Source organism: Manis pentadactyla, chromosome 9, assembly GCF_030020395.1.
Source record: "Manis pentadactyla isolate mManPen7 chromosome 9, mManPen7.hap1, whole genome shotgun sequence".
Taxonomy (NCBI): domain Eukaryota; kingdom Metazoa; phylum Chordata; class Mammalia; order Pholidota; family Manidae; genus Manis; species Manis pentadactyla.
This window is the reverse complement of record NC_080027.1, coordinates 52,452,394-52,465,449: the sequence shown is the minus strand read 5'-3', so window position 1 is coordinate 52,465,449 and position 13,056 is coordinate 52,452,394. Positions and strand designations below refer to the sequence as shown.

Here is a 13,056-nt window from a genome sequence, read left to right as displayed (position 1 = left end):
CAAGGTGTCAGATTCCTATTATGCCCCCTTAAAGTTGAGCAAGTTAAGTACACGGTGTAGAAGAAATGTTTTTTCATTAGGGCATAACTGAGCAACTAACCAAGGAGCACCCCACATCAACATCTGATTCTTGAAAGCTCAGCTTAAAGACCTCTTGTCCAGGTACCTGGTCTGGCCAGGTCCAGCAAAGTCTGCCAGCCCTCTGGGCTCTTCCTTAGCAGCGGACAGTGGAGCTGCCATATTGTTCTGTCTTCCAGAACTCTGGCTAACCAGGGAGCTTATTCATTAGGGGAGATTGCTCTTACAGCATGTTTATTTGGAAAAATACAGAAACAAGTAAACAAAACGATGACCTTTTACTAAATGGGCATAAAGTTGGAAAATAAAATTTAATTTGAGTTATCTAATGGGGTTACAAACAGAGTGAGAAAGTCACAGGAGAGAGCACACTCTCACTGTGGAAATTGTAGAGCCACATGTGGATGGAAATTCCATCCAACAATCTGGAAAATCTGACTTGAGATCCCAGCTGTGCTTCTCTGGGCAGGTGGAAACCGGTGGTGCCCCTAGTACAGGCCAGTCAGGGTCTCTCAAAACCATACACACATATGCCTTCACATGCCCATGGCAACTGTTTCTTCCCCAGGCCTATGCATCATTTGTTTAATGAAAAAATGATTCTTCATGGCTTGCAGGGTATGCGTGTGTGCACTCACACACACATGTAAACACGGATTCATCTTCTCTCCTGATCTTACTGTGCACACCTCATAAACACACAACATTCCCTCAAATACACACTACACAGATACCCCTGATGAAAATGTAAACCCCAGGCACACACCCAGCACGAGGCTATCTCACACACAAGTACACGCTCTCCCACCCTTTGCACACATATCAGGGATAAACCTACATGCATCTAAAGCTCACTCACATGCCTCCTGACAGAGCACCGCCAAAGACACTCAGCGTTCATTTGCTGTCCTTTTAACAAGCTGCCCAGGGTGCCTTAGCTCTCGTAGGAACTCAGCCTCTGTGCCTCTTTAAGGGCACAGTTGTTTGTAGTGCTATCTGTCTTACCTGGACCACAACCACTTGGATGGAAACGTGGTCTGGGAGTCGGATTGGTGCCCGGAAATACTGGGACAGAGCAACCAGCAGATGCAAGATGGCAACCAGGCTCTTGGCATGAACAGCTGAAATAAAAGGTGGTTTAAAAGTTAGAGAATCTCCTGCTGGGTTTTAGGCAGATGTAAGCAGATATTCAAAATGTAGCAATGCCAAAGCCCAGGCCCCTTTTATCCTACTCCTAAGGATCAGGGGACATCATCCCAGGCCTCACCTGGGGCCTCCTCACTCTTGGCCATGACCCATGGAGCTGCTCCTTGGATTGCGTGACTGCTGGGTTTGGAGGACAAGGACGGAGAAGGCGTTTGCAGACAGGTTTCCAATGCCCTCAGCCCAGCCTCGGTCCAACCTCACCTCTTACTGGACTGTTGGGGCTCTTTGACCCCCTCCAATGAGATCTCATTCCACTCCCCTGCTGACAGGGCATTAGCTCAGCAAATATTGACTCCACCCTCTCCTCTGGGCAGGCACCATGCCAGGGAGGCTCTGGGGACAAAAGACCCAGTTCCTGGCTTCCATGAGCTGACAGTCTTCCCCAGATGCATTCAGGAGAGTAATTCCTCTGCCTCTAATCCAAGGTCCCACGGGGATGCTGACAACTGCAGAATTCTGAGTTCTAAACAGCCCTTCACCACCCCGGTGTTCTCACTCACTCCAATAACCATGAGCACATCTGCTCTGTCCCCTCCCCTTCCCACCTGACTGTGAACTCTTTGGGTTTCCCCCACTACCCTTGTCCCAAGGCTCTACCCAAAGCGGGCTCTCAATGAGTAGGCACTGAGGGCAGGAACACTGGGTGCCTTCCTTTGTTTAAGGCTTTCAGATCTCTGGGGAAGGAGTGAAAAGACATCCAAAGGGCTTTGCTGCTCTCGGGTACTGTGTATGGTCAGGGTGGGCAATGCCCCTTGTGGAAAAGCTGGAAGGGATGTTGAGGGCCTGGCTGGCTTCTGTAACTCCTGAGCAATGTGTTGGATGTTAAGCCATTTACATTAGAGAAAGCCTGATAATTCTTGGGTTGTAGTTTTCTCAGTAGATGAGAGGAGAAAAAAAACCTGTGATATGACAGGGGGCATACACGGTCAGGCGGCCTGGAGCTTGACTTCCGGCCTGACAACTTGACCTTTGATTCACTGCTGTGTGAGCTCGGGCAGGCCGCTCAGGACCTCTGAGCCTCAATCTGGTCGCTGTCACCGTGCAGAGAACAGTGCCTACACACAAATGTAGGCTGTAAGAATTTCCAGCAATAATATAGGCAAGGCTTCCGGCATGGAGCAGGTGCCTAGGAATGGGTGATATTTTTTGTTATAACTTACGAGAAAATGCCTGGCACCTAGGCAGTTCAGCCATGTCAGCTTTTCTTCCCTTTCTTTCTCATAAAAGGGAAGAGTTGCCAGATACTTTAGCTGCTTTCATGGTCCTACCAGCCTCATGGCTCTTCATTACAGGGGCATTTAAGGAAACAACAAAAAATGCCCATTTTGTGTACTTGGCACGAACTGGGTCATCAATAAGGTGTGATTTCGTCTGCTCCAGGATCGATGAGTCTGCTTTCACAGAAGCTTTGAGAAATCACCAAGAACAGGAAATGACCCAGACATTCCTTGGGAATGCATTAAAGTTTCTTGTTATCACCACTACTTCAAAGAAGGTTTTCTCCTGAAAACCTCCAATAACACCATCAAAGAGTGGATTATCTGCCCCAAACTCGGCCTTCCAGAATAAGTTTCAGTTCTGGGCTTTGGGGGGCACTGGAAAAGTTTCATTCACAGTTACAGATTCAAAAAAGGGTCCTGGCATGGGACTGACCTACTGACATGCTCACTGCCAGACGGAGGCAAAATCTGGGTCTGCTGATCAGAACTGCAAAGCTGCCACTAGTCACTGTCCCTCCAGTCACTGAGGGTTTTAAGGACACTGGCTACCACTCCTTTTAGTGACAAAACATAAGGCTAGAAAAGTTGTGATCAAAATGGCAGTTCTTACACACAGGTGACATTGTCTGTCATCTCTGCTGTCTTGGTAGGCCACAGAGAGCTATGTCGTAAACGCCATACAGACGTCAGACTCTGTCGTTGAGTGCTCTGTCCTCCTGGGAATTTTTTTTGAAAGAATCACACAGTTTCTCTCTCATACACATACACGCTACATGCACAGAGATGTTAATGTGTGATATCATTGAAAAAATCTGGAAAACACTATGTCCGATAGCAAGAGGATGATTTAGATGAGCGTTTTTCAAAATTTTTTTTAGTAAGCAGAGAAACCCTTCATTTAAAAGCCATTAGGCAAAATCGATGAAAAACTACAACTGCTCTGGTCTCTGAGTCCTAACTGCAGCCCACTCATGGCTGCTTCTCCTCTCCTCAGTGATGCCTGAGATTTTCCTTGCAAGTCCCTAGGTATGGCCAAGCATGGTTTAATAGTCACTGCCTTAATAAATTATGGTATATCCACATAACAGAATAGTTTCCATGGACTGAAAAATCATTTTTAAGACAAGGTAGCTATAAATATTAATAATATGATGTTAAACAATAGAAACATTGTAAATATGTATATATATGGATATATACACATGTAAAACATGTATGCACATATATGCACACATACACAAGCAGGTAGTTTTGGCCAAGAATTGGAAGGGAGTATTTAAAAAAATGCAAACAGATATGATAGTTTCCTGTTTCAAAATTTTCTTTAGAATAAATACATGTCATCTTTCCAGTTAAGAAAAATTCTAACAACTTGCATATTTGGGTACCCTCCTCATTGCCATCTCTCAGCACATCTGTGGGAATCTTCTTCCTGCTACTAGATGGCATTTGGGCCACTTTACTTCTGCACCCATGTCAGGATGGGAGCGTGCAGAACCAGAGCAAAGCCAAAACGCCACTGGATAAGGTGGGCACAGCAGCCCCTGTGCCAAGACTGTCACTCCAGGGCTGGGAAGCTGTTTCAAAGGAGCTGCTGGGTTAGAAATAGTCATCCAGACACAAATTATGGTAGAAATATAAGTTGGTATAATTTTTTTGGAGGCAATTTGGCAATATGTATTATGACCTTAAAAATGTACATACCCTTTGGCCCTAAAATAGCACTCCTAGGTATTTATCCTAAGGAAGTAATTATGGCTATGAGCAAAGAGAACTCATCAGCCTATACTGATATTAGTGAAAAAAATGGAAAACAATCTTAAAATCCATTATTAGTTAAATTGTGTCTAAACACTGTCATATTACATAGTATTAAAAGTGACATATAGAAGATATTTAGTGATCTGTGAAGATACACATCTTCTACACAACATATACAGACTGATTTCATCTTTGTAAAAACTGTATGCATATTTATGATATACAACAGTTGTAATATATACATATTCGACTTGAAGGAATCACCATAAAATTGACAGCGCCCATCTCTGGGGGATGTTGATGGGGGCAATGTGTGTAGGCTTAGTGCGTATACTCTGCAGCCATGCTTTTTGGGTCTGTCTTGTCTCCACCTCTCACAACTCATGTGACCTTGGATAATGACATTCCTTTAGCAAATACTGTGCTTTTTATGTGCCAGTCACTCTTGCAGGCTCTGGGGATAGAATAGTGAGGAGACAAATATCCATGCCCTCATTAAACTACATTCATTGTTTGTTAACCTCTCTTGATTTTGACTTTCTCATCTGTAAAATGGGGATAACAAAATTGTTACCTCAGCTGACTGAGGATTACAAAGATCAAAATATGTGAAGTGCCTAGTACAATGCCTACAGTAAGCATAAATATGTTAGAGGTTAATATTTGAATTTCTTTTATCTTTGCTTTCTAATTTTTTAATAAGGAAAACTGAATTTTAAAAAAACTCCATAAAGCCCTAGATCAAGGGCCTTGGTAACTCCCGGTCCCTGTCACCTTTATCCCAAGTAGAAGGACAACACTATGTCCTCAGAAACAGGGAAGGTAAGAGAGGAGGGAGGGAATTTCCCCCTAGGAGCTGTGCCTGCCACATTCCTTATGGAAGAAACCACTGCCTTGTAAATGGGCCCAGCATTTCTTGAAGCCCTGAGGCATGACAGGGAGCTGGCCCCCAAGATAATTGTTCCCTCTGATCTAGTAATTCAACTCTGTTCTAGAAATCTATCTCATAGGAATAATTCAAGAGAAGCAAAAGGAGACACAATCTAAGACATTCAGCTTGGCATTATCTGATATTAGCAATAAGCTAATATTAGCTATTAATATCTGATGAAATATAAGTGCACCATGAAAATAAATACCCCATGAAATAGAAGCAGCTATCAAAAATGGTAACTATGAAGAACACATGGGAATATAGAAAATATGTATGATATAATATTAAGACAAAATAAAACTGTATATGACTTCAGCAAGTAAAAATATGCATCAATATGGACAGCTGTGGGCAAACAATGAAAAGCCAGATGAGAGTGGGAATGTGCTGGATCATTTTACTCATAGGCATTTCTCTATGGGACATAAAAGTAAACAAGAACCAAGCCCATCATTCAAAGACACTGAGGACAGTGGTCCTGTGGTGGCTTTAAAAAATTCCATTCTTCTATCTCAGTCTTCCCCAAATTGGGTACCCTGGTAAGTTAAAAGGCGTTTTGTTTTGTTTTGCTTGGAGGGGCATGTGGAAGTAGTCGTAATTCAAAGGAGTGAGAAACAGCTTCAAACAAAACTAAGCAGGGGTCTTCATTAGAGCACTTCAATGCTTATGACTGCTGTGGATTTCTGAAATGCACATACATTTCCCAAGCTAGCAATCAACCCCTTCCCTCCCCCCCACCCCGTCCCCAAACACGATTAGTATTCCTGGGACCCGGGACTAGGGCCCAGAGTCACAGCCTCCCTCCTCCTGCCTCAGCGGTCTCCCTCTGGCTGGCACAGGATGCTCTGTTCTGGGCACCATGCGCTGCAGCTTAGCAGCTGTGACAGCAAAGACCTAATTATGCTGAAGGATGCACATGGTGTCTCACCTCCAGTGTGGAACATTAGAAACCTGTTGAAGAGATTGCTACTGGCAGCTGTGGGGTCTCTAAGTTGAGAGGTGAAGATTCCTTTTTCTTTCCTAAGTTGGAAAGGTGTTTTGGGGTTTTTTTTTGTGGTGGGCGGGGGCAGGTGTTCATTTTCAATTGTATAAATTGGATACAATGAGGAATAGTACTTAACCCTTTGATACTTAAAGCAAAGATGAAGAACACGATCTAAATAATTTCATTAATCTAAATGCACCTTTTTATCCATTACAAAGAACCAAACAACTCTGGACTCCCTATGGGAAATACGTTGTTGCTACTGGATTCACCCAATCTGCTGACTTTATGTGGATTCTCATATGGACTCATTATGTTCCTATTAGACTTCCATCCCTGAAGGCAGCAAAATAATGAACAGTTTATACTTCCTGAGATCCTTGAGCTATGCTAGCTGTTAATTTAAATTATTCCAGTGTTTAATCACAGCCAGATCTTGGCTCCTTCTGGAAAACAGGGGATGAGAGAAGGGCATAGGCTTTGCTCCCCTGCTTCTCAGCTGCCTGAATGGAGGGATCTCTACCTCCCCAAGCCTCTGAAAGACAACAGCTTTCTCAAAAGATTGTTCTGAGATTCAGAAATAGCTCAGTAAAAGTTTCCTTCCCTCCCAATCTCACATGAGCTTTCTACAAAGAGCCTTTTACAAAAATGGCGTACTGGATTTTAGCATTTTGTTATTTTTCCCAGTGATGTGAATGGTTAAGTTCCTTTTCTAAGGAAGGGTACATCTTGCTCAAAGATACATGGGTTTGTACCCACCCGGGGCCTGCCAGCTTCCTGGATGGCTTCTTGGGAAAACCCACTGTGGGGACCACAGGTGTCAGTTAGCAGTTCCGTGTTTCTTTGTAAAACTCACAGTCCACATTCCACTTGATGCTCCTGGGAGGAAGTTTCAGGGTTTCGTTGATCTTCTCCAGGACAGTCTGCAGCTTTTGCTTCTGAGCGATCTCGGACTGGGTGACTTCAGCAACGTTCAGCTTCTCGCTCTCAAGTTTCTCTGGGGTGACAAGGGACAAGAAAACAGCTGTTATTTTCGGCCACAGACAACACACACACTCATTCACACACATGCATGTGTACCCACACATTGACTCGCTCAACAAATATACACTGAACACCTACTCTGTGGGGGACACTGCTCTCCGCTCCTTATCTGATAATGCCACTGGGGTACCAGTACTGTGAAAGCCTTGCGGTTTTATCTTGAATCTCCAGGTTATAAGATTGCAGGGCCACGAAGTGGGATATTTAACCCAGCCTGTCATATTTGAAGTCCTTTGCATCATTCTGGGGTTCCCCTCTTCAGTTCTGCCTTCTCCAAGGACATCTCTGTGTCCTGCCTGCAAGGCTGCCTCTGCTGCCCTGGGCGGTGCTCAAGTCCTCATTCAAGGGGTTTTGGGAGTTCCTATAGTAGAATATGTGTCATGTTGAATCATATTTATCTATTTTAAGCAACTTCTTTCCTTTTAAACCCACTTGGAAGGTAACTTATTTGGTGTGTCCTGTTTCATGGATTCTAAGACACAGAGTTTTTTTTTTTTCCTTCACATTTTAACACCGAAATCAGATCGTGTCTTCAAATTGATGGCACCCTACAATTGCCAGCCAGGTGGAAGACTGAAAGTTATCACTGATTCTGTGTGTGTGCATTTGGTCATAGCTTTTCACAGTGTAGTCATTTCCATGTCTCAATAAACCTACAAGAGCACTTTCAAAAAGTAGGAAATAAAGACTCTTAGTAATAAGAAAGTTTTGGGTAGTGGTTTAATGGAAATGTTTTTTCTCTTTTTGCATGTTACTTACATAATGGTGCGTTTTAAAGTCAATGGCTCATGTATGCAATGGCATAACCCCTTAACGCTTAAAGGCAAAATACAGCCTAATCATTTTATTAGTCTAAATATATATTTTTATCTATTAAAGAGAACGTCTTTGGATTCTCTACTGGGAAATGTCTGCTACTGGATTCACCTAATCCACTCTCCACAGCTCACTCAGATTGACACAATGGACATTCTGAAACATGTTTAAAATGTCTTTTCTCCTTATTTTTTAATGGCGAACATACAAATTAAACTTTACATTAATGGTACCCCTATTGTTTACATTATTTTATTTTTCAGTAGTTGTAGCTTATCCAAGCCAAATGTATAATTCTTTGAAGATGAAGTTACCCACAAGAGAATTTCTGCAGGTTCTGTGGATTTAAGAACTCTTTTCTGAAACTTGATAGATGATCACAAGCTATTCTTATCTGTCATAGTCTGAATGTTATTTTTCTCTTTTCTTTAGTTGCTTGAAGCCATCATTCTTTATTTCTAAAGTCCAGGGATTTAATAAGCTTCTATCTAAATGTCTTCATCTTGAATGTTAAACCTTGGAGAAACCCTGTGCCTTTTCCATTTTTAGGCTATGTTTTTTTTTATTAAAGTGTTATCGATGCACAATCTTATGTTGGTTTCAAATATACAACATACAACACAGTGGTTCAACATTTACCTATATTATCCAGTCTTCACCCCTCCAGTGTGGTCACTGTCCATCAAAGTAGTAAGATGTTACAGAATCATTAACTGTGTTCTCTGTGCTCTACTACTGTCCCCGTGACCAACCTATATTGTGACTGTGAATTATTGCGCCCTTTAATCCCCTTCTCCATCCCCCCACCCCAACCAACCGGTGTCTATGAGTCTACTGCTATTTTGTTCCTTTTGTTTTGCTTTGTTTTTATACTCCACAATAAGTGAAATCACTTGGTATTTGTCTTTTTCTCCACCTGGCTTATTTCATTGAGCATAATACCCTTTGTGTCCATCCATGTTTTTGCAAATGGGAGGATTTCTTTTCTTTTTATGTCTGAATAATATTCCATTGTGTATATATACCACATCTTCTTCATCCATTCATCTATTGATGGACACTTTGGTTGCTTCCATATCTTGGCTGTTGTAAATAGTGCGGCAATAAACATAGGGATGCATAAGTCTTTTTGAATCTGGGACCTTGTTTTCTTCAGGTAAATTCCTAGGATTGGAATTACTGGGTCAAATGATATTTCCATTTTTAGGTTTTTAAGGAACCTCCATATTGCTTTCCACAGCGGTTGCACCAATTTTCATTCCCACCAACAGTGTAGGAGGGTTCCCATTTCTTTGCATCCTCTAGACTGTGAATTCTTATCTTGGGTCCTCTCCTAAGGTAGAAATGACATTTGTGTTTCTCTCACACCGCAGTTACAATCTCAATAGTTTGGTCAAGGCTGCCTAAAGTGCTGGGCTAAGGAAGCTTCTGAAGCCTTATCTTGGCTTAGAGGAAAAGACTGCTGGGAAAGATTAGTGACCAGTATTTTGGGAATGGGCTGGAGAGGTGGGGAGGGGACTGGCAGCATGAGAATTACTTTTTTGGTAGCCCTGTTGTAATCACATCATTGTGAACTTTCATATTTGTAGCCATCTGACATAGGACTTCTTAGAGTGAATAGCTTAGGTCTCTGAGTCTGTTTTCTAGGTCAATTTTTTTTTTGCACTGTTGTCTATTTTCTCTCTTTTCTAGTTGAAATCTAGTTGACATACAATATTATATGAATTTCAGGTATACAACATAGTGACTTAACCTTTACATACATCATGAAATAATTACTGTAAGTCTAATTACCATCTACAGTTATTACAGTATTATTGACTATATTCCCTATGCTGTACTTTATATCCCCATGAATCATTTATTTTATAACTGTAAGTTTCTATCTTTTAATCCCCATCACCAATTTTGCCCATCCTTCATGCCTCCCCGCTAGTAATTACCAGTTCTCTGTATTTATGAGTTGTTTCTATTTTGTTTTGTGCAGATTCCACATATAAGTGAAATCATATGGTATTTCTCTTTTTCTGACCTATTTCACTTAGCATAATACTCTCTAGGTCCATCCATGCTGTTGTAAATGTCAAGATTTCATTCTTTTCTATGGCTAATATTCCATCATGTGTGTGTATATATGTATGTATGTGTCTATATATACATATAAGATACCTCTTTATTCATTCATCTATTGATGGATACTTAAGTTGTTTCCATACCTTGGCTATTATAAATAATGCTGTGATAAACATAGGAGTACATACGTTTTTTGAGTATATATCTTTTAGAATTAGCGGTTGTTTTCTTTGGATAAATATCTGGAAGAGGAATTGCTGGATCATATTATATTTCTATTCCTAGTTTTTTGGGGAAACTCCATACTGTTTTCCATAGATGCTGCACCAGTTTATACTCCCATCAACAGTGTGTGAAAGTTCCCTTTTTTCCCCACTTCCTTGCCAACTTGTTATTTCCTGCCTTTTTAATAATAGCCATTCTGACAGGTGTGAGGTGATCTCATTGTGGTTTAGATTCATATATCCCTGATGATTAGTGATGCTGGACATCTGTTCATGCATCTGTTGGCCCACTACATATTTTCTTTTGAGAAATGCCTATTTAGGTCCTCTGCCTAATTTTTTATTTTATTTTATTTTAATTTTTTTTTATGTTTTATTTTTAAATTTTGGTATCATTAACATATAATTACATGAGCAACATATGGTTACTAGACTCCCCTCATTATCAAGTCCCCACCACATACCCCATTACAGTCACTGTCCATCAGCATAGTAAGATGCTACAGAATCACTGCTTGTCTTCTCTGTATACTGCCCTCCCCATGCACCCACCACCCCCAACTTTATGTGTGCTAATCGTAATGCCCCCTTTTCCCCTTCTCCCTCTCTTCCCACCCATCGTCCCCAGCCCCTTTCCCTTTGGTAACTGTTAGTCCATTCTTGGGTTCTGGGAGTCTGCTGCTGTTTTGTTCCTTCAGTTTTTGCTTTGTTCTTATACTCCACAGATGAGTGAAATCATTTGATACTTGTCTTTCTCCACCTGGCTTATTTCACTGAGCATAATACCCTCTAGCTCCATCCATGTTGTTGCAAATGGCAGGATTTATTTTCTTCTTATGGCTGAAAAATATTCCATTGTGTATATGTACCACATCTTATTTATCCATTCATCTACTGATGGACACTTAGGCTGCTTCCATCTCTTGGCTATTGTAAATAATACTGTGATAAACATAGGGGTGCATATGTCTTTTTGAAACTGGGCTCCTGCATTCTTAGGGTAAATTCCTAGGAGTGGAATTCCTGGGTCAAATGGTAAGTCTACTTTGAGCATTTTGAGGAACCTCCATACTGCTTTCCACAATGGTTGAACTAATTTACATTCCCACCAGCAGTGTAGGAGGGTTCCCCTTTCCCCGTATCCTCTCCAGCATTTGTTGTTCTTAGTCTTTTTGATACTGGCCATCCTAACTGGTGTGAGGTGATATCTCATTGTGGTTTTAATTTGCATTTCTCTGATAACTAGCGATGTGGAGCATCTTTTCATGTGTCTGTTGGCCATCTGAATTTCTTTTTTGGAGAACTGTCCGTTCAGTTCCTCTGCCCATTTTTTAATTGGATTATTTGTTTTTTGTTTGTTGAGGTGGGTGAGCTCTTTATATATTTTGGATGTCAAGCCTTTATCGGACTGGTCATTTATAAATATATTCTCCCATACTGTAGGGATCCTTTTTGTTCTATTGATGGTGTCTTTTGCTGTACAGAAGCTTTTCAGCTTAATATAGTCCCACTTGTTCATTTTTGCTGTTGTTTTCCTTGCCCGGGGAGATATGTTCAAGAAGAGGTCACTCATGTTTATGTCTAAGAGATTTTTGCCTATGTTTTTTCTAAGAGTTTCATGGTTTCATGACTTACATTCAGGTCTTTGATCCATTTCAAATTTACTTTTGTATATGGGGTTAGACAGCGATCCAGTTTCATTCTCTTACATGTAGCTGCCCAGTTTTGCCAGCACCATCTGTTGAAGAGACTGTCATTTCGCCATTGTATGTCCATGGCTCCTTTATCAAATATTAATTGACCATATATGTTTGGGTTAATGTCTGGAGACTCTAATCTGTTCCACTGGTCTGTGGCTCTGTTCTTGTGCCAGTACCAAATTGTCTTGATTACTATGGCTTTGTAGTAGAGCTTGAAGTTGGGGAGTGAGATCCCCCCTACTTTATTCTTCCTTCTCAGGATTGCTTTGGCTATTCGGGGTCTTTGGTGGTTCCATATAAATTTTTGAACTATTTGTTCCAGTTCATTGAAGAATGCTGTTGGTAATTTGATAGGGATTGCATCAAATCTGTATATTGCTTTGGGCAGGATGGCCATTTTGACGATATTAATTCTTCCTAGCAGAGAGCATGGGATGAGTTTCCATCTGTTAGTGTCCCCTTTAATTTCTCTTAAGAGTGACTTGTAGTTTTCAGGGTATAGGTCTTTCACTTCCTTGGTTAGGTTTATTCCTAGGTATTTTATTCTTTTTGATGCAATTGTGAATGGAGTTGTTTTCCTGATTTCTCTTTCTATTGGTCAATTGTTAGTGTATAGGAAAGTCACAGATTTCTGTGTGTTAATTTTGTATCCTGCAACTTTGCTGTATTCCGATATCAGTTCTAGTAGTTTTGGAGTGAAGTCTTTAGGGTTTCTGATGTATAATATCATGTCATCTGCAAATAGTGACAGTTTGACTTCTTCTTTACCAATCTGGATTCCTTGTATTTCTTTGTTTTGTCTAATTGCTGTGGCTAGGACCTCCAGTACTATGTTGAATAACAGTGGGGAGAGTGGGTATCCCTGTCTTGTTCCCAATCGCAGAGGAAAAGCTTTTAGCTTCTTGCTGTTCAGTATGATGTTGGCTGTGGGTTTATCATATATGGCCTTTATTATGTTGAGGTACTTGCCCTCTATTCCCATTTTGCTGAGAGTTTTTATCATGAATGGATGTTG

General features: G+C 41.1%; 1 protein-coding gene across 3 annotated transcripts in view; it reads right to left on the bottom strand.

Annotated features, from left to right (window-relative positions):
- PARVA (parvin alpha) overlaps positions 1-13,056 on the bottom strand; it is a 155,098-nt gene that overhangs the window by 22,013 nt on the left and 120,029 nt on the right. For all 3 annotated transcript variants that reach the window (XM_036918037.2, XM_036918036.2, XM_057507394.1), the window contains 2 exons: positions 7,041-7,181; positions 1,084-1,199 (listed from right to left, as the gene is read on the bottom strand). In XM_036918037.2, coding sequence (XP_036773932.1) covers positions 1,084-1,199; positions 7,041-7,181 — 257 coding nt within the window. The remainder of the gene's footprint in view (positions 1-1,083; positions 1,200-7,040; positions 7,182-13,056) is intronic.